Source organism: Haliaeetus albicilla, chromosome 1 (assembly GCF_947461875.1).
Source record: "Haliaeetus albicilla chromosome 1, bHalAlb1.1, whole genome shotgun sequence".
Lineage (NCBI taxonomy): Eukaryota > Metazoa > Chordata > Aves > Accipitriformes > Accipitridae > Haliaeetus > Haliaeetus albicilla.
Genome location: NC_091483.1, coordinates 40,781,538 through 40,803,961, shown reverse-complemented (window position 1 = coordinate 40,803,961; position 22,424 = coordinate 40,781,538). Strand labels below are relative to the sequence as shown.

Genomic DNA, 22,424 nt, shown 5'->3' with positions numbered 1-22,424 from the left:
GTTCAGGGTGACAGTCCTGGCTTCTCTTGAATAGTAGGCGAAAAACAATTCCAACCTGGAGATGATACCGTCTTGCAAGCCCTTGTTACAGCTTTGATCCTCTGTAGTGACCTCACTAACATCAGCTCAAGGCTCAGGGGTGGTCATATAGAGCAAACAGAAGGTTAAGAAACTTTAGCAGAACAGAGCACACAACCACTAACAGATATGCTGCTTTGTAAACTCATACTATGCACATGCCTGAACACTGTCATTCCAACCCTTCCCATATCAGAAAGGATATAGCTGAAAAAGGTCAGAGAAGCTAACAAAGATGACCAAAGAATAACTAATAATAACTAAGTGATTGAGGAGTATTCAGCATACAAAAGGGTGTCGAGTAGTAGTTAGACAGAGATCCGTAGAGTAGCGTGGGTACCACCACTGGCCACAGTCTCTCTCAACGTGAGAGCAAAGGGTTATAAAATGAAATTAGCAGTGGGCAGGTTTTAAAGAAAACTCGTTTCTTCACAAGATACACAACTGGGCCAGAAGTTTCTTTGACAACTTACTAAGCGCCTCGTGCATGCTAAAACTTTCCGCGGTCTGAAGGGGCAACCAGGCACGCTCATGGAAAAGACATCCCCTGGAAATAATAATTAAGCGCAGAGGCTCTTTCTCTTCCTCAAGAAGGCCCTGCAAGGCAAACTGTTGGGACCGGAAAATATTCTGCACAGCAAGCTGAAAGCAACACTACGCTGCCTTTACCCCCACGCTTTTGCGAGACGTCTGCTGCTGTTTTGCTTTCCCCTCCCTGCGATGCCACCCGCCCCGCAGGGACGCCAGCCCGGGGCCTGCTTTAAATTCAGTCCCGGGCTGCCGACTCAGCTCGACCGAGCATCGCCAAGGGAGGGGAGAGGAGCGGCGAGGACAGCAAAGCGGGCCGCGCCGGGCCGGACCTGGCTGCGGACCTGGCTGCGGCCCCGCGGCTGCGGCCCCGCCCCGGGGCCGGCGCTGCGGCGCGGCTCGGGCCCAATAGCGGCCGGGGCCGGTAATGGCGGGGCGGGGCGGCGGGGCCTGCGCCTGGCCAGCCGGCGGCCGGGCGGGCCGCGGCGGGGGCGCCGATTAAATACAGCCGGGGCGGCGGCGGCGGCGAGCGGAGATGGCGCTGACGGCGGGGCGGCGGCAGGACCTGGACAACGTGAGTGCGGGCCTGCGCGGCGGGCGGTTCCCCCGGGGGGTGCCGTTAACGGTGGGCAGGGCTGGGAGAGCGCCTGGCTTTCCTCTTCGTCTCTGCCTTCCACTCCTCCCCGCGGGTGTCTGTACGACGCGCTGGAGGCTTTATCTTCTTCTTCCGGGGGGAGCAGCCGGCCCGGGCGTCTGTAAATGGCCGTTTCGGAAGTGAGGAGGCCGCTCCCCGGCCCGGCCGCCGCCCCCCGCGCTGCCCCGCGGGGCGCTGCCCCTCCGCAGCCCTGCTGGGAGCTCCCCCGCGTAGCGTGGCTGTGGGGTCGCTTTTAATCGAGATTAACTTAATCGAGGCTGCTCGCGTAGCCTGTTTAGTTCTTCTGGCTTATTCCCCCCCGCCCCCAGACGGATCCTGTTAAGTGCAGCCTCTGGTTTATAGGCTGTGCGCTGGCGTGGCCGCAGCGGGTGTTTTTTCTGTTTATTCGGGTGTTTCCCGCCTCCCCCCGCCCAGCTGGAAGCCTGCGCGGGCAAGGCTTGCTGCCGGCTGTGGCTCTGCCCGCCCTCCTCCTCCTCCTCTTCCTCCTCCTCCTGGTGCTGGGCTGCTGCGGAGGTGGTCACATGCTGGAAATGGGTCAGGGAGCCAAGAGGCCGAAGCCTCAACCTATGCCTGTGGTAACAGCAGTGCCTGACAAAAGGCCCATACATATATATTATTTTTTTAAGGCGTTCTGGCTTTTGGCAGCTGTGGTTTTGGTTCGTCCTAATTAAATGAATTGATCTAATTAGGACACTTACTAGATTTTTCTTAATGCCACATTGACTGCATGGCATCATCATCTCTCTTGCTTTAATCCCCCTCCTCCCCACATTGCCTGCAATAATATCTACTCAGGGAGGTTGTCATCCAGTGCTTCCTAACGCTAGCCATACTCCAGGATGCAGAGATGGATTGTAGCTGGTCTTGCAGTAAGTAATGTGGTCAAACGTGTTCTGATAAAGCTCTGTCTGTGAAGGAGTGTGCTGATCTGGCATGGTACTGCAGAAGTGGCGAGTTCACCTGTTCTCATGGGACAAAGGATATTGTCCCAAGGGGGATCACTGTCTTTCTGGGAGGTGTGAGCTGTTAACTCTCCTATTAATTTTGTGATAGGGAAGAATGAGGCAAGGTATCTTGGCTGCTGGAGTGCTGGTCCTGAACACTTATTTTGGGAGCTTAAAATTATACCTGGCCCCTGAAAATGGGGGATGAGGGACAGAGGGCATCTTTGTACTCTTGCTTCTGGATTTTATGTTGGTGACATAAGAGGAATGCCATTTGTAAACCTTTAGGTCCACAGTAAAAGGTCATCTTACCAGGCAGGTATTTCAGCAAGGGTTGTTTACAGTCAAAGGCTAGGCTAATTAAAAGGTATCAAATAGGTGCGGGAGGCCTGTTCACACTCCTCTATGGTTGGGCAAGTGTGGCATTCACAGTACTAAAATAAAACTGATTGCTGACTGAAATAACCCTTGATGACTAGTTCCTTCACTGCAGGCAGCCGTCGGTAGGTGAAGTAACACAGGGGAGCCAATCTACATTGTCCCGGTTAATATGAAGTATAAACGTAGGTCTAATCTCAAAACTTCTTTCTCTTGTGCTAGTGTCTAGGAGAATGACAAGCCTCATTTGTCTTGAGGCTTATGCTGCTTTCTGCCATGGTGAGGAGAAGTCCTTGTTTTAAAAACAGTAAATATCCCAGTGAATCCTGGCATGTCTCTCTGAATAGTCAGAAGTCTGGAGTGGGATGGGGTCTGCCCTTGTCTTGTTCTGGGCTGTGGTTGGTATCACTCGGGAGAAGAGTGGTCAAAATTTCTTTGGGAATCTTGAGTTTCTTTGTCTCTTGAAGAAAGCAAGTCATAGCATGGGACATAATAGCATGCTAAGAGGGAAACTTGAGCAGTTTGAGCATGGGGGCTGTGTATGTTCAGCTTAAGATGCATTGAATGATTGTGTCCTGGCCTGGAAGAGGCAGAGATGCACGGCAGTGGGGCAAGTTTCTTGCCCACAAGGAAAGGTTTTTCCCTCCACCCATACTTAGTTTTACCTTTTAATTGGGGAAAAAAAAAAAAAAAAGGTACCTCTGGAAACTTACATAGCCAAAACATCTGAACTGAATGTGAAATCAAAGCCCCAATACTCAGTGCCAACATGAGAAGTAAGGGCTCCATGCTCTCTAGTGAAAGCAGAGAATGTCTTGCCCAGCACTTGGTAGTGTCTTCTTTCCTCTGAACTGCAGCTTCTTTCTTGTCTGGGTTCAGTTTGAACTACTGCTGCAGGCGTTTTGATCTCAGTAGTGTCAGTGGCTGAATCACTTGAAACTGTTACTGGTACACTGCAGCTTTGTTATTGCCTCTAACTGTAGTTGGACAGAAGTAAGAATAACAATGATTTTTGCAGTACCTGTATAAAGTATGTGAGAGACGCTTTAATTGTTACTACTTCCACCTTTTCACATAAATGTACTAATACTTCAGGCCTCTCTCAGGACTGATGCTCAAATACTTGTGATACCTTTTAAAGACTAAAGTTCCTGAAGACTCAGTGTGATGCTGGGAGGTAGATTACTGTCAGATTCTTCAGGGACTGAGTTGTCTCATAAAGATGTGATGAGAGTTTACCTAGAATTTAAGAGCTTGTCTCAAGATGATAACCTAGTTTTTTTTTTCCCCAAACCTTGATTTGCTAATGGGAAACTGCTAAAACTTTGTACTTTACTTTTAGAGCTTACCTGTTACTACTCTTTGCCCTCCCCTTCTGTTCCAGGGTTCCTTGGAAATAACACAGAGTTTGGAAGATGATCCTCTACTGGATGCACCGCTTATTTCATCTCATACGTTGCATTCCCAGCTGAGGCCAAGATTTCATGCTATCCCAGCAGTTCTCCTTGCCAATTTTCTGTTGCTAATACATGTAAGTTTAAGAAGCATGATTTCCTTATGAAAATTTGCTGTCTTTATTCTCAATTCTTACTGTTCACATGGACAGAATGCTCCAGAGATTTGCATACACTGTTCTTCCAAACCAGTGAAGTCCTATTTGCCTATGCATTTTGATAGGCTACATGATACTTGCTGTGTTCTTGTTCTGATTGTTTGTTGACACTAACATGCTATGACACATCTTGTTAGGAAGAAAGGCCTTTGAAATAGTAGTTCTTCTATGCTGTTGGAAATGTACTTTTAAAATAATATTACTGCTGTAGAAGTGCTTATACTAGTTGTAGAGGGCTAAGATAATTTTGATGCCATGCCTTCTGGAGGCTGGACTTAATTTCACAGGGAAGACTTATGGTATTTCTTATGGTAACTAAACAAGTAAAGTTGGACTTGCTTCAGGAGTTTCAGATGGTAGTAGATGGAAAAATAAAGGAATCCAAATGTTACTTTGTGCTTTGACTGACTTCTGGGGGTTAAGGGTGAAAAGTACAGATAAAGGGGCAGATCTTGTATCTAACAGTATGAAGGCCTTTTTGAGGCTGGTTGTTGTGGTTTAAGCCCAGCTGGCAACAAAGCAGTGCAAAGCCATTTAATTTACTACCAATCAAATCAAAACAAGGATAATGAAGTAAAACTAAATCTTAAAACACCTTCCCCCCACCCCTCCCTCCTCCCTGGCTCAACCCCACTCCCGGTTCTCTCTACCTCCTCCCCTCCAGTGGTGCAGGGGGACGGGGAATGGGGTTGGGGTCAGTTCACACCTTGTCTCTGCTGCTCCTTCCTCCTCAGGGGGAGGACTCCTCACACTCTTCCCCTGCTCCACCATGCGGTCCCTTCCATGGGAGACAGTCCTTCACAAGCTGCTCTGGTGTGGGTCCTTTTTGTGGGCTGCAGGTACAGACTGTTCCAGTGCAGGCTTTCCCATGGAGTCATGGCCATCTTTGGGGTGATCCTGGACTGCAGGTGGGCATCTGCTCCCCTGCTCCCCTCCATGGGCTTGGGGGACACAGCCTGCTGTCTCACCATGGGCTGCAGGGGCAGCCCCTCCTTGGGTGCACCGCTTCCCCCTCCTTCATCACTGACCTCGGTATCTCCATAGGTGTTTTTGTCACATTCTACTCCCCACTGCAGGTTTCCCCTCTTAAATCTGTTCTCCCAGAGGTGCTACCACCATCACTGATGGGCTCGGCCTGGGCCAGAGGTGGGTCCGACTGGGAGCCGGGGAAGCTTCTACCAGCTTCTACAGGAGCCACCCTGCAGTCCCTCCCCCGCTACCAAAACCCTGCCACACAAACCCAGAACACTGGTAGACAGAAGTAGAGACCCCTGCCTATTAGTGAGTTTATCCTTGATAAGCTGAAGAGGCTTATTGTTGCTTGTTAGCGTGTGGAAACCTAACATGAAAAACAAGGGGTGAAGAGCTCTGATCCTTAGATCTAACTGAAAGGGTACTTGCATGGTGCTTAGGGACATGGTTTAGTGGTGGACTTGTGTCACAGAAACACTAGGCTGACAGTGATATGTTTTGAAAGTCACATTTTCTTTAATGATATCAAAAGGCAATGGTCAAATTGAACAGGAGTGTTATGTGATACTGAGATACAACAGCCAGATTGAACAGGAATATTGGGTTGTAAACACTGTGACAAACACAACTTCTTTACAGGTTCAGGATGTCAGTTGGGAACTATCACTACACAAACTGTAACCAAATCTAAGTTTAGAATGATGACTCAAAATGCGCATATCACTCACTGATAAGGCGAGGCACTCAATCCCAGGAAGTTTCCTTAGACGGTGTCCTGATCTAAGGGGAGAGTCTGCGACTGCAGACCCGCTGCTCTGAGGAAGGCTGGCTCCAAGGGGTCTTCTGGTGGGCTCCATTTATACCCTAGGTCGGATCGGGGCTTGTGGTCATATATGGTCGGGGGTCTAGAGACTTGTCTTGACGGAGGTGTTTTGTTGGATGAGGTGCTCCTGGTGGGCTCAGCTAGCTGGGGTATGTGACTTGTGTCACTCTGTGTAGTGACTCCAGTTGCCATGTGGGCTGGGTGGCTGGAACCCCAAACTGCAGCTTCTAGTTTAACCCTTTCCATGCAGCAATCGAGAAGTTTCAGTCCTTATGGGGGCAGGTGTACCTGCCACGACTTGGTAGTGTTAGGTGAACTGTTGACTTGATGATCTTAAGGGTCTTTTCCAACCTAAATGATTCTATAATGCCACTAATCTTGACCTGAAGATAGTATGTGTATAAAGCCAGAGAGTGCCCAAGACATGTATGTATGTGTTGCTAGCTGTTTTAGAGCTTCATTTGATCTCAAGTTAAAAAATGCTGCTCCCAATGCTCTGCAAAACATAGCCTCTGCCAGAATTTGAAAAGCACATACCAACCTCTAAGGTGTTTCTTTAAGCGGCTGCATAAAGCTGTTCAAACAATGTGCCCTAGCCTTCTAATTTTAGAAGTAACTGTTTTGTGGTCTTAGTAGTATCAAGAAATGTCCCTCTGTCCTAAGTCTACTTGACAGAAAGACTTCTGCTGTTCTGCTGAACAAACTACCAAAATTCCCAATGGAAACTGCCTATCCAGCCTTATTCCCTTCCCCTACTAGAACAACTCTGGGGCCATCCCATTAGGATGGCACTTGAAGTCTGCGTTACGAAGGTAGACACTGCCATTGGTAGTAGAGCAGTAAATGTTTTTTCTGCCTAGCCTTGGGGCCTTGCTATCTACTACCATAACCAATGTAGCCAAATGTCAGTCACCCAAATCCTAGGAAACTACTGCTTTTTCTGTCCCCACCAATTCCCCTCTCCTGCAAACGGAGAGAAGTGTGGGGAGGTGAAGAGAGAGAAAACTGCTGAGGCCTCTATCAACACACACTTTTCCAGGTAAAGTCTTGCTGCTATTGCTGAACCTGCTGCAGTGGCCACTTGGTCCTTGGAGCAAAATGGAGAAGTATCCTTTTCTGTTGGTGAAATACGGCGTTATAATTGCCACATGAAATGGTCCTGTCTCTCTCGCTGAAAAGATGGATGGGGAAAACCAGCTTAATGGATTTCCTTCCCCTCTGCTTCTGCAAATGTGCACAAACCTTGTGGAACGTGGAGACACCAGGTTAGCTTCTGATGCACAGCCTGCCAAAGGGGCAAGTATCCTGGAGAAGTTAAGCTATCACAGTATTAAGGGGTAGAGTTGTAATGCATCTCTAAAGTAATTTGTATGTAATGTGACGTATTCTCCACCCTCCTGTGCGAAAAAGTGGAGTTAGGTAGCAAATAGCCGCCTAGTTAGATAAAATTCTGGAGTGTGTGGGTAGGATATGCTAGTACGGTGGGGCTGGGTTTTGAGTGGCTTTCCTTGTGCCAAGCCTTGCTTTTCTGCAGGCTTCTGGCTCCTATAAGGAGACTGGAGAGCAATGTAAAGTGTACAGGCTAGAAATAATTCTTTTATTAACCCTGTCTTTCCTTAATCCCCTCTGTGTATGCACATACACAAACCTGAACTTAAATACTACTCTTTATAAGAGTAACTTTTTGCATATAAAAATCCCCTGTGCTGGGGTGAAGCACCTGTTGTTGGACTGCCCTCAAATGCAGGCAAAACATCTTCAATAGATGCCACTCTTAATGCCAGCTACCTGTTTCCTCTTGTATATGCTGCTGTAGTAGATTAGTAGAGCTGCAGTGCTAGGTCACTCCTGCTTGTGTCAGTTTAATATAGCCATTTTCTGTACTGAAATACATTCCTAACACCTGGAGGGAGTAGAACTAGATGCGTTACTGTTTTAAAATGGCAATCCAAACAGTAAATGGACCGGATAAAATATGGGTTATTCTTAGCTTTCTAAGAAAAGGTGGTGGTAAAAATAATACATTAAATGAATGTTTTGTTAATAAACCTCCCTCTTATTTAACTTAATCTAGCTACGTAACCCATCTCAAGATATTTTGAATTTAGTTTGCATTTGAAGTAATGGTCTTATGGATAATATAGGGGACACACTTTTCTTTTTTTTCCCTCCCACTTTCTACCCTGTCTGTCCTCTGTAATGTCTCTTTTAGGTATTGACAATTGTGTGAAAATTCTTCCCCTGTCTTCCTCCCTCCTCAGTTACCTAACTCTATTCACAACCACAGCAAGTGAAGGGCAGCTCCTATCAAGAGTAATTAAGTGGTTCTGAAAGGTTAATTTCTGTGAAGAAAGTTGCTTGAGAAATGACAAAAATAAGAAAAATAAGTTCAAGGGAGTGGAAAGGGGGTGGTAGGCTCTTAGATATGCAAAGAATTAAGTATGGAAACAAAGCTAGCAAATGGAAATCATACACTTTCCTCCATCTTCAGTTCTGATATGTTATTTCTATCAGTTATGAGATGCAGAACATTGGGCACTCCTTTTAACCTAAGTGTATGAGAGGTATTAGACAAATAATTTTGTCTAATTATTCAGGCAAATTATTTTTTTGTTGTTATTGTATATAGAAGCTCTCAATTTACTTCTATATTGGTGAGAGTTGTTTTTGTTTTCAGTTCTGCTTTAAAATATTCCTATTCCGTAGAATGAACCAGGATGAGAAAGTATCATATTCTTGTTCACTGAATGAAAACAGTAGAGAGTATTTTCTATGACAAAAACATTCTATAAAGATTTAAAAAAGCCCTGTGTGTATAGATATACTCCAGATAATGTGCACCCAAGACTCTACCTTTTAGTTGACCAAAAGATTGCTGATGATCACTGCTGATGCTGAAAACTTGGAGAAAAGTGTAGAAGACAGGAAAAGTTATGGCATAATGGCACTAGTCTGAAAGGATAAGTGTATATAGAATCTGACTATAGTTTGGTCATTCTGTCATAAGTGCTGAGCAAAATGGAAAAATCTGATAGTAAATATACTAAAGAATGATTACCAACTGTCAAAGATGCCTACCCAGTGTTAATAATTCACTTAAGTTACTATGATGATGTTTCACTCTTTTCTAATGTCACAACCTGGAGATCATCTTCAATGGATATAGTAAAGGGTTGATTTTCACTTACAAATTGTCAGTTTAAAGAAACATGTACTGTACCAATGAGCTATGAGGCTGTCCTGCAGAGCAGTAACAAGTGTAATTGAATGAGTCTAAAAAGATGAGATTCCTTTTTTTCTTGAGGGAGTATAAAGTTCCCCTCAAAGTAAAAAAGACATAGTAAAAGAGGGTCCAGAAATAGGATAAATTCACAATGAAGGGGAGACTCGGGGAACAGTGAAATTGATTTAGAGGAAATTCTGGGAAGAGTGGTGATCCTCAGCTCTGTTCTGGAGACTGGAAGACAATCTTACTACTTGGCAATTTTGGTCATCAGCATGTTCCCAGAATGACATGTAGTGGTTGTAGTAAGTGTCTAATGTTTTATACATTATCTCAACTCTAATGCAATCAATTCAGAAAATAATGCATAATGAATAAATTACATAAGCCTGTTTGGGGTTTTTTTTCATAGTTAGATGTTGACTTTAAGAGTTTTTCTCTCTTCCTTTCTCTTCCAGGTTGCTTTTGTTGTTCTAGCATTTTTAGCAGCTATGTTTTGTTCTTATCCCAATCCAAATCAGGATAAGTGTCCTGGAAACTATACTCACCCACTTAAAGTGCAGACTGTCATAGTCATTGCAAAAGTAATTCTGTGGATTCTGCATGTTTTTTTTGAACGATACATCCAGCACCACCACAGTAAAGTCAGAAGCAGAGGTTACTTCTCAATATACCGATCAACAAGACATCTAAAAAGGCTTCCACTGCTGATTCACTCCACAGGTGACGTGAACTAATTTTCCTGTTTTTTTTCTTCTAAAGCTTTAAATTATGACACAATAAAAGACTGAACATTTTATATATAAAAGTATATTATGTATTATGAACTTTTAAAAACCTGCCTATAAGCATTTATAAATAATACTTGTTTTAGTCAGATGGACCTCCTGACTGACCTTTCTGGCCTGCCAGATGCATGTTGTAAAGAACTCTTTGTAGTGGAAAAATACCCACAAGTCTGAGGTTGAGTAAAAGATCTAGTCATTCGCATCTAGTCTTCAGCCATAAAACATTCAGCCAGCAAGGTCTGTGTTTGACTGCTAATGATCTCAGTTTGCATATTCATTTGTCTAGTTAGGTATGTGGCAAAACTGCTAGTCCTTCCAGGAAGTGTGCTACTCTACTCTTTTCAAACTCAGCAATTCATGTAGAAACAGATGAATTGCCTGTTGCTCAACAGCTGCCTGAAATCAGTAAAATAAGCAATTTTCTGATCTTCAGTGGGGCTATGTGTAACATTCAGCTCTACTTCTAACTGCCTTTTTCTACTTTCTATGGACAAAGGGTGGTATATGGGAGTGGTTTAACTCTATATATTCTAAGTTGCATCACTGTCCAGTAAAGCTGAGAGAAGTATTGGTACAATTAGCTGATGTAACTTTTCTAACAGAAACTACTTCAACAAATCTAAAATCCATCTAGGGGATTTTTCACACAGAAATAGCAGTGGAAAAGGGAACAGCGCTGGCTTTTACAGTATTCTTGCTTCTTATAATCCCACCTCCCTTCTGTAAATCTGAATAACTGGAGTAGAATATTTTTTTTTTCCACCAGAACTGATAAGTTAAATGATCCTGCTTTATGTAAAACCCTAGCTTGCTTTCCACCCAGTCACTAAAAGAGCTAGTCAGTTTGAATGTGCAAAACTTCAGGCTCTGACCACTAGATAGAGCTCTGATGATAAAGATGTGTTTGGAGTGCAGTGACAAAATTGGGCTACGGCAGGCTTAAGGATGTTTCAGAAGAGAGTAAAAGGGCTATTTCTGCCTACTGCAATGTAATCTGGAGTACTTGGCCCTGTCTCCAGCCTTAGATGGAGCCCACTTCTCCCTTACCAGACAAACTCTGGGCATGTGTAAATGTTCAGGTGCAATCACTTGTGTGCTGTAGACTTTTGCTGTCTGTAGTTCAGAAGGTGGTTAGCTCTGTTACTGCGAACTCCCTGCCATGCTAATTGCTGCTGATACCACTTCCATCCTGACAGTTCAGTTGCCTAATGCAGTATGAAAGGGTACTGTACAGTTTGCTAGCGACATTAATGTTCTTAATACTCTTAGTGCTTTATCCAGACACTGGTTATAGCATTTCTACAGGAAAGAAAAGAACATTTCACACTCTGTATCAAAGAAGAGGGTGTGTAAAGAATTAAGAGTGTTTGTTAGGTCTGTAACTCAACACTTGCTCTCCTTGACTAATTGTGCTCATTTCAGTTAAACTTTCAGTAACTTGCAAGTATGAAAATAATAGCTAGGCAAGTGGAAGCCTATGCAAGTATCTCCCTGTGAAAGGAAGATATCTAGGCTTTTTGCTCTGCTAGCCTCATTGAAATACGCTCAAATCCACCACTTGAAGGAAAACACCCTCTCATTTTGAATTGACTGATGTGACCTCTTAAGAATTGAAAGAAATTAATAGTCTCCCAGCTGTTTTGGGGATGGGTGGCAGCAACGAGGCTAGAAACTGTTTAAGCTCACACATGTATATTAGGTATTTCTAGTGCATTTCTTCCACTCTTGTTTAAGTCAGAAAAATCTATGAGAAAACTCATAATTCTCTACCATTACAGTCAAATGCTGAAATGAAACTCATTTTACTGCCAGCAGTTGTAAGCTTGCATTACTTGTGTTAAGGAAATTAGCCGAAGAGGCAAGTATGGTATGAAATGGAAGAGCATTACTGAAATGTTGCAGCCTAATGCAGACACTGGGGATATGAGAGTTCTAAGTTATTTTCAACAGCTAATGAAATTGTTACACCTGTAAGATATATAACATTTGTTTTCTAGGTAATGCAGCCCTGCTTTTGATTCTGTCAGTGCAGCATTCCTTTCCTGATCGCAGTAAAGTGTACCTGTATCTTATACTGGGAGTCCTGGGCCTGGAGCTGATTAGCTCCCTGACATGCTTAGTGATTTACACAGGTGAGAGGCAATTTCTTGCCTTCTTGAGTGAGACTTATTATAGCTGCTACTCAACTGTTTTGTTTGCCCTCACAGTATCTCACTTTGGGTACCCCAAGACATTTAACTGCAGTTATAAATACAGAATGATTCTGTGCTTGTAGAAGGAGAACTAAGGCAAATACAAAACAAATGGGAACGTTGTCAGGCTTGATTTGGTCTCCAAGTGCTGCTAAATGAAAGTTCCATGTTACCTCAAAGCTGTTGATCCAGTGAAGTGGCAATAAATGCATAACTGTTGCAAAAGTGTACTGTGAACAGGCTTGTCTGTTTAGCAGTGTGTTCTCAAATGTGTACGCCACAAGCTGTGAAGCCGTAAGAGCTAGCTGGCTTAATCAGAACTGCTTCTGGGATATACATGTGGGACTTGCATAGTTGATAGTATAATTGTGCCTTACTGTCCAGACACTTCCTCTTTCCCTGTTCCCCCTCAAAAGCTTCAGTTCATCTTTGTCACTAAAATGGAAGATTCCCTCTAATGAATGTGGTGTTTTGTTTTTTTTAAAAAAAAAACAAAAACCAAACAAAAAACCAAAAGCAAACAACTAACCATCCCCAAACAAACAAAAAACCACCAAAACAGAACAAAAAAACATGGCTTTTAGAATCTGTGCTAATACTAAAATAAGATACTGCTTCATAAAACTGTGAGGCATTGCTTTGTACTGTCACTGTTGGCTTGTGAGGTTATCTGCTTTTAAGTTTGGTGTAACTTACCAGGACTTGATAAACCTTTTTCCATTAAATTATTGCAGAACTACCTAAAATGTTGATTAATAAATGCTTGAACAAAATAGTTTTTTCTCATCTCATCTTAAAAAACTATTTGGGTTTATGGCTTGCATTAACTCAAATGAAAATAACTGGGTTGAAAAAACAAACCAGCCAACACTGAAAAGGTACAAGATACTAAAAAAGGCTATTATTTTTGTTGCCTGAAGAAAACTAGAGGTGTTTACTGTGAAGTCCATGTCTGCTTAAATAACATGTAGTTCCTGCTCTTGAGTTAGTTTATACTCCTGCTTCTGAGATGCTGCTTTCTGATTATTTACAGATACCAACAAGGAGATGATACCTTAGCTAAGTAGCCTCAGTAGCACTGGTTTCTCTGGAGATGGGGCAGGGGGAACAAAACCAATGGGCAAAACTTAGTTTGCTCCTCACTTTTAAACAAACAGGAGGAAGGAGAGTGAGAATACCTCCTTCAGGAATGCATGAAGTGTAAAACTTAAAAGCCATTTCTATGGTAGTCAGTACTTGTGTTAATCTGACTTCTTTTGTAATTTCATAATTAGTAATTAATCTAGGATGTCTTTTTTAGGGAAGAAAACTTTGGTATGTTCTTGGTAATGTAATGACACAGAAATACTGCCAAGTAGCTTGGTCATCTAGGAAATAAAATCTATTTTTGACTCCTGCAACAACATTGAAATCAAAATGCAATAAGAAATAAGGTCCCAGCTCTAAACTACGTCCTTCTCTTACAACTATGTGGAGGCCTGAATGCTGTAGCTTGTCAGGCTTTCCTGTGAATGGACCAGCATGGCTCAAGTAGACTAACTGTCATCTGGAGGAATAAAGGCAATACTGAGGGAACGCAGGCATGGCAGTCCTAGAGAACTATTCCAAGAATGCTGGAGATCATCCCTTCTTTGCATACGCATACTTACTTTCCTGGGAAACTCAGGAAATAAGAGATAAATTGCAAAACTTTAATAGAATGTCAGGAATTCCAGTGAAGTGCTATTTTTTACCCTGAGGCCTCTTGGAGCCTGAAGAGCTACACTGTGTGTCCCTTACCCTGGCAGAAAAGGATAAGCAACTGCAAGAAAGTTGACATTGGTAGTAGTAAGGTCTGAGCCTGGACTTCCCTAAGAGCTCTCAAACTATCTTTCTGCTTATTTGTCACCAAAAGGGTCTTGTTTCCTAGCTTGTACCGTGCCAGTTCCTGTGCCCATGAAATCCATTAACCAATTAGGAAGTTGTAGGGTGCAATGTTTTGCTTTGCAGCTGGAGGAGGCTTGAAGAAGGGTCCAGTGAGTCCTGGAACCAAGGTGAAGGAGGGCAGAGCTGCACTGCTAGGAAGGAGTAAGGCAGTTCCTTTTGGCAACAGCGACTTTATTTCCTCAGCAGCCCCAAAACAACAGTCTAAGCTTCATTCTGTAAAGGTTGGTGTGCAAAACTAGGGTTAATTTTTATGTAACTTAACACTTGCCTCAAGATGAGGAAGACCTCAAATCATTCTAGGTTGCCTTTTCCAGTGGGTAATGTAATTTGTTTTCTTGTTTTCCATCCCAATACATGTTGAGGTAAGCTACAAGACTGCATGCGTGTCTGTCTCTTGTGCATAATGGTGTTTTTTTTAACATTTTAAGCATTCAACTAAAGCTTTACTGAAGCAAAATGTATGTATTTGGCCAGTTTTGAAAATAGCCTGAGAATCTGTATTAATAGTGACACTCAGATAACTTTTTTTCTCTCAAAGGCAGCAAAGTATGTGACTGGATGGAAGCATGAAGCTTCTTTAGTAGGATAGTTTTAAGGGCAGGCCTCTGCTCAGGGTTAGAGTGCCACTCTCCAAGGCAAGCACTTACTATCTTAACAGCTAGTGGTATCTGCTGTCAACTAATGTAGTGAGCAACAATGGGGAGATGAAGGTTGCTTTACACTAGCAACTCATCATCAACCCCTTTCTTGGAGGGAAGGTAGCACCGATTTGTACATTGTTTCTCCATGGTGGAATAATTATTTCTTTACTAGAATGAGGCATAAATGCTTATCTGTAGAAGGTTCATGTACCTGACTTATTTTCATTTAAATATTACTGCCTCACAAATGAAAGTGGTGGCATGGAATACCTGATTGTAATTCTAAATATTTCTTCTTGCTTGTTGGAGTTATCTTATGCATTCTGTGATGCCCAGTGTCCTGTGAAGTACTACTGCCTTTTTTAAAATTATCTCCATTCAGCAGTGTATGTGTATATAGCTGTAGGATGCAGAGGCAGGGATTCAGAAATCTACAAGGAATTGCTGTGACTGACCTATAACAGACTTGAAATATATAAGTCATTCAAGTGAGATAAATTTGAATGGAATGAAGTATGATACAGACAGCTCTAAGTGTTAGCTTACTATTATAAGTTTGTTACTGACAGGATAGGGAGTCAAGCTTTAAAAGGTTTACTAAATATATGTATTTAATTACTTTCTTACATACTTCTAATATCACTTGAATACAAGACTAATGTTCCCACAACCAATGCATGTTGGGAATTCCTTATCCATTCCTTCATGGCTTTATTTGTAGAGGAATACCACCATAGAAATAACTGACTTTTGAGCCTAAATGTAGTTAACCTCTGGAAGATCTTAGGATTGTTTCAGCAGGTAGGATTGTTTCAGCAGGGTGGCCTGTAATAAGCCCCATCATATTATTTACTTCTAAGGACAGTCTTTGTCTGCTGCTGTAGTGTGGATTTCTCACAGAGCCAGACTGTAATGTTTTTAGTGGCATTAGGTGTATTGCTTCACAGGCAGCCCTAACTGCAGAGTCTTGAATGCATACTCTGGATCTCTTGGTACCTGAATCAGGATCTGATATTGAATGGCTTCAAATATTTTCAGCTTCCTTCCAGAAATAATGCAAAGGGTGCCTACAGCTTCTCCCACCCTCACCCATCCCACATCTGTTAAATTTAGTCTTAAACTGTATTCACAGATGCCCAGGAATGACAAGGTTCACAATGTGAAGCTGATTGCAGAGCCACTCTGGATTGAATAGTTAATGGCTTTCTGTAGCAAGTCTGCCCTAGTTTTAGAGCAGACAGACAAGCTGCTGCTTTATTGCAGGTAGTAGTTTTGATAAATAGTATGTATCAAAGAGCTTAAGTTAGAAGTTCTGACCTAGATACTAGTATCAAAACTTTTTAGAACTTTTTTTATGGCATGTTGCTTAATTTATGGCCTGAATTTGGAGACTGAATCTCAGTACCCTCTCAAAGGCAACTAAGGTTTCACCCTCTCAGGTGACAGATTAAACTTTGCAGATGTTAAGCAGTATGTTCAAGCTTACCCATTCAGGTCTTCACTGTGGTCTTTTAAGCAGCAGGGCCAAGGAAACAAACCAACCAACCCACCAAACCACCACTAACTTATAAACAAAGCCATTCCAGAAATAAGTAGAGATAAATTCTGCTTTTTCTTTCCTTCCTCTCCACTCCCCAGATTCTCTTATTGTCTTTCCATCTCCTAGCCTAAGGCAATCTTACAATCATTTGTTACAGATATTTTTCGTTTTTAACTTGGAGCCTGGTGATAAACGTTTTTTGGTTGCTTTCCAACTAATTTATAAAACTTTGTTGCAGTGAAAATAAGCAACTTCAATCGTGCGAAGCCAAGACCTGACATAATTGAAGAAGAAAAGATGTATGCCTACCCTAGTCACATTACCTCAGAAATTGGATTCAGGTAAGATTTTCTGTATTAAACTTGTGCTGTGTTCAGCCATGGTATACAGGTAACACTGACTAATATAATTGTACAACTTTCTGTAGACTTACATATAATGTTAGATCTGTCAACCAAAGCAGAGATGGGAATAATAGTTCTGAAAGAAACTATATGCTTAAGGCTGCCATTTTACATGCACAGATGAGAAGCAGCACAGTCTTGTACTTTCTACACAGTAATGGCAATTTGTTGTGATACAGAAATCCTCAAACATGAGGACAGAATTTATTTGACCATTTACGGCTGGTTGCGTGAATCTTTAATGTGCTATAAATAACTGTGCTGAATCTGGTTTAGTTGACTTTATATGGGAGTTTGAGGAAAGATACTGGTGTCTTATACTGTTACTTAAAGTATGCCTACAGAAGCCTAGCTGCTTCAACCAGTTCTTTCAGGGAAGGAAATATGTTGTGGGCAGTTCATAGATGAAGAAGAAGAAAACTTTGCATCTTTGTTCTGTGCCAGCAGTTGGATATGAGATTCCAGCAAGCGATTTGGAATATATTTCCAGTTTGGGAAGGAATTTAAAGGTGGGTGGGGCACTTAAGAGGTAAGGAAGTTCTCAGTGAGACAGAGAAGCTATCCAACATTAACCTCACAAGCACTGAGACTCACTGATTGTTTGCCCTTTGTGTACCTTCTGACTGCTTGAACATCTTCCAGTTGCTGAAATGAGTCTGGTATGACTTAACAAAAACCAATCATCAAAACTAACTTGGATTTCCATATAAGAATTTATTTAGGAATTTTCTAATACAGCATTACTTGCTTCTCTATGTGAGTCTTAGTAAAAAGTTGAAGTGCGGAGATGACTAATACTTTGGCACTTCCCCTAGTGTCACAAATGCAGCATGCACATGCTTTTATGGAACTTGTAAGTAGATATCCAGGATACAGGAAGGATTTAGAGTTGTCTTGACTTTTGATACAATGTCTGATTTCCATCTTGATAGGAACACCATGGTGAATGCATGGTGGACCTCATTCCTTTCTCATTCAGCTTCTCCCCTGAGAAATTCTCAAGTGCCCAGGGAATGAGTCTGCAACAATGACCAGCTGAGGAAAAGACTCTGATTATTTTTGATTAAAGAGTGCGAACTTCCTGTGAGAACTGATTGCAAAACAGTTATTTTAATTCAACTCTATACAACTCTGACTCTCTTTCCCTTGAGAGTTAAGGTCTATTGAAAAGTGAATCCTGTCAGCCCTTCAGTTGACCCTGGTGATAAGAATGTTTTTTGAATATTATGACCTCTACAACCTAAGCTACTCATCAGGACCTCTTCTGGTGCTTTAAGTTGGTAGTACAGATTACTCGTTACAGTTGCAAGCTTTCTGTCTACAAAACTCATTTTCTTTATCTTTTTCAGTTTAACTACAGTAGGTTTTTAATTGGATTTAAGCTTTTTTTCCACTCTAGCTATCCTCCTCAGCACTTTCTAAGAACTATGAAAAGGGCAAAATCCTGTGTCGTGGTTTAACCCCAGCCAGCAACTAAGCACCACGCAGCTGCTCACTCACTCCCCCCCATCCAGTGGGATGGGGGAGAAAATCGGGAAAAGAAGTAAAACTCCTGGGTTGAGACAAGAACGATTTAATAGAACAGAAAAGAAGAGACTAATAATGATAATGATAACACTAATAAAATGACAACAGTAGTAATAAAAGGATTGGAATGTACAAATGATGCGCAGGGCAATTGCTCACCACCCGCCAACCAACACCCAGCCAGTCCCTGAGCCGCGATTCCCCGCCCCCCCCTTCCCAGTTCCTAAACTAGATGGGATGTCACATGGTATGGAATACACTGTTGGCCAGTTTGGGTCAGGTGCCCTGGCTGGGCATGAGAAGCTGAAAAATCCTTGACTCTAGTCTAAACACTACTGAGCAACAACTGAAAACATCAGTGTTATCAACATTCTTCACATACTGAACTCAAACCATAGCACTGTACCAGCTACTAGGAAGACAGTTAACTCTATCCCAGCTGAAACCAGGACATCCTGCAAGGCTGAGGAGCAACTTTCTAAGCTCCAAAATGCTCGTGCATGTACTAAGAGGGCAGATTCCCGAGTCAGCTAGGAGAAAATAATGTGTAAGGGAAGACTGGAATATGCTCAGGCATCAGTACTTGTTCATGCTGTATTCTTAAAAGGCCTAATTATAGATTTGACAAAATTCTGTACTTTTTACAGATTTTTCTCAATTAACTCAGCTTTACTTAATGCTGCAGTGTTACTATCCTAGTTAAAATGAGGGATGTCTGAAAGCTGGAGATACTTTAAGTGGGAGGTTAGCTGTACATGAGGTTGTAGACCTGAAATAGCACAACTGGTGCTGATCCTGTTATGGTATTGTGACAGATAATATCACTGTATATAGTAGTATATCATCTATGCTATGGCAGGTTAATCAAGAAATTTCTGTCTTAAACAGCTTATGATCCCCACAGCTGAATAAAAATACTATGCCTGCTTAAAACAAGCTTCCTAATGTATTTGGAAAATGTGCCATGGATTTCTTAGTATAATTCTAGCATCTTGTCTGGCTCACTAACTTTTAAGTTTGTTAAATAGTTAGAACCCTCATACTACTACAACTTTCCTGTAAGTGGCTAGCAGGAAATACATTACTCGATTATGTATACATGGCATGAAGTTTAGCCAAACTTTTTTCTCTTCCTGCCTTCTCATGTAAAATGAATGTTAAACATAAAGGTGTTGTAGATTGCCTCCTCCCTCAAAAGTTAGTTGAGATCAACAAAAGTAAAACTCAAGGAAGCAACTTGTCAGAGCTAATTAACAAATACTTAAACATTTCATATGTTAGAAAGCTGCTGTCACTTACTGAAACCCATACTCACTTTTGTTATTTCAAGGGAAACTTCAAGTTTAGAAGAGATAGTTGAGAAGCAAGGAGATGTAATAGAATATCTTCAGCGACACAATGCACTGCTCAGCAAGAGACTATTGGCAGTAACATCTCAGCAAATCAAAACTTAACAGCGTTTGGAAAACTGCTGCTGGAGCTCTGGAGGGAACATGAGGTAATGTAGTATCCAGACTGATTTGTACAGATGACTTCTTCAATCGTCTTTCACATTTTGAAATAGAAATTAAGCTGGAAGGATAAGCTCTGCATGCACTATAAACCTGTTACAACTGGACACTGGCTCTCTTCAAATCATCAGTTCTGAAAAAAGTTCTGGAGGTTCAAGGATTTTTAATTCCTAATAGGGTAAAGTAGGACCTGAGGTAATGGTTTCAGCTTCATTCAGTTGTTGCTATTATTTTGTACTGCTGTAACCTTTGAGCTTCAAACTACTGAAGTATTCTGTATTTCTAGAAAACAAATTTGTATTCTAGAAAAAACTGACTTTGCAAAGGATGCCTTTTCAGTTTCTGGTGCTGTAGCTGAGACTAGATGTGTTCTGTCACTGAGTCCCATTACTTCCAATGTTAGAGGTGGTGTACTTCAATAATCCTGTACAAAGTACATACTTGCTTTCTAGATCAGTCTCCTTTTCTCCTTTGTCAAGAAAAGGAGTGAAACTGTTGCCTGTGCCAGTGGGGAAATTCAGCATCCAATTTAGGATTTAAAAAAAAAAAAAGCGGTGGGTGCCCTAGAAATGCAAATATTACATGTAAGTGTGTGGTATAAAACATGTCATGATAAGCAATTTGAGCAGTTGTTCAGAATTCCGGCTTTAAAACCTGTAAGAAGAGGCATCTTAAGGGCTGATGACTTTCCTATTACTAGGAGCCTGTCAGCTAATAATCAACAAGATTCCTGCTCTGCTGACTGAACTAACTTAATACAAAAAGTTTTTTCTTTGACCTAGTAACTAACTTGTGTTGAATGGGTTTAAAGATCCTGTTAAAGATGCATCAGTTACATGCATCCTTGCTCGTGACTTACAAAAAAAGTCAGCGTCTTGATTCAAAAGCTAAAATGGTGTATGTGGGGAGGTAAAAAGCAGCAGAAGACAGAAAGGACTTCTAGAAGTTGGAGAAACAAGAATTTTTGGTTCCATTTCATGGATTTATTGGGAAGGCTGGTGAAAGAACCATTCTGTTCTGGGTACTATCTTGTCTACCAATGTAGACCAAGAATTATTTTAGAAGCTGATACCTCTGTGGGGACAGGGTAATCACTAGTCTAAACTGGGAAGAAGGCTCTCATGAGGAGTGGTCTTGTAGCTGAGTATAAGAAAAACAAAAGAAAATTAATCCATCCTACTTTGGTTCTAGGGCACAACTTTAGAAATAACTAAACTGTTTAGGGTGCAACAAACATGGGGATGGTCTCATTTAACAGAAAACAATAAATATTGGAGGTCTTGCTGCTATCCAACACTATACTGTTCTCCTTAAGTGTTGTTTCTTGAAAATGCAGCCAGGATTTTATAATATACATGTAAGGAATAGAAATGTTTTTGTTTTTAGAACTCAGGTTTTGATGTGATTGGGTATATCAATTTATATAATTTCTATGAAAAGCAGTAAAATGTGACTGTGAAGTTCATGCACAATAAATGCAACTAAGGAGAAGTGTGAATTTTGTCATTTCTAAGCTCGCATTATAGCTGGTGAAGAGTGTTCCAAGGGGCAATCTGTGCAGATTTTCTGTTATGCTGAAGTTCTCACAGCACAGTTTTGGTGCTTAAAACTTGCCAAAAACTGTTTTGACAAGGATAGCTGTGCACTTTAAGTTTTATTCTTTTCTGGGTGATGTTTTTCCATTGCACTTCAGACTTTCCCTGCTACTCCTGTTTCTCTCCAACATGGAGGAACAGGCTGCATAGTGTAGCAGAACAACTTTACTGTCTCTTGAAGGCATTGCTCATACCCTCCTCTTCTTCATGACTGCTCAACGTAAAACTTGGCTTAACCAGCAGTTTTTGCTTTCTGTGGAACATGGCAGCTGGAGAGCAAAGTGCGGGTTGGTTGGCGTGTGTGAGCATGCACATCTCTTGCCCTTTGCAATTCATGGCTCTTCGTAAGTACACAAATGATTAACACCTTGCAACACCCCCCCCCCCCCCCCCCCCCCCATTTTTGTATCTTTATCATACCCTCGCTGTATCTTGTTTTCGTAGTATCTTAAGCTTTTTTGGGGGGGAGAGGCGCTTCACACTTGTACATGCTCCACCTAGGAGCTAGCTCTCTTTCCTACTCGCCCTCCACACGTTCTACCCTCCGGCCGCGGTCGGGCTACGAAGAACGGCCGCCTAGGAGCCGCCGGAGCGCGGCTGCCGGCCCGCCCGGCTGTGACGCCACGCCCTCGTTGTGATGTCACGGCGGCGCGGCGCGGCATGCCGGGTGTTGTAGGCCCGCCCCGGCCCTTCCCCGGACCGAGCGGGTCGGTCTGCAGCGGGGGGGCTGCGTCTGCGAGCCGGTGCTCGAAGGGCGACGTGGAGGGGGCGAATGGCGGCCGGCGTGCGGGCGAGAGAAAGCTCAGCAAGTGTCGCAGCCTTTCTCGGGCACGGGGTGGCAACCTGCCGATAGGTGAGCGGCTGAAGAGAATGGGTGATGCTCGTTACGTAACTACAGTGCTGAAATGCATCCATATTTGCAGGTCCACGGGCTCAACTTGGTAAGAGCTAGTGGACTGCAACCGGGACAGCAAGAAGGTAATGGAAAAGGAATGTTTCCTCACGCATGTTGCAACTGTACATTAAAAAAAAAAGAAAAAAGTAAAAATAACACATTCTGGTTTATGTTGGGTTTTATTATTATTCA

General features: G+C 42.5%; 1 protein-coding gene across 3 annotated transcripts; it reads left to right on the top strand.

The window, feature by feature from the left end:
• Positions 1 to 1,043: 1,043 nt before the first annotated feature.
• On the top strand, positions 1,044 to 21,233 carry TMEM192 (transmembrane protein 192). Of its 3 annotated transcripts, none has more exons than XM_069786404.1 (6): positions 1,044 to 1,180; positions 3,968 to 4,114; positions 9,672 to 9,936; positions 11,999 to 12,133; positions 16,539 to 16,641; positions 19,562 to 21,233. In XM_069786404.1, the coding sequence occupies exons 1-6, from the start codon at positions 1,142 to 1,144 to the stop codon at positions 19,683 to 19,685; spliced, it is 813 nt and encodes a 270-aa protein (XP_069642505.1). In that variant the 5' UTR covers positions 1,044 to 1,141; the 3' UTR covers positions 19,686 to 21,233. The 3 variants fall into 3 exon arrangements, with proteins under 3 accessions (XP_069642505.1, XP_069642524.1, XP_069642515.1); XM_069786414.1 differs by lacking the exon at positions 1,044 to 1,180 and adding an exon at positions 1,896 to 2,130; XM_069786423.1 differs by lacking the exon at positions 11,999 to 12,133.
• The last annotated feature ends 1,191 nt before the right edge of the window (positions 21,234 to 22,424 follow it).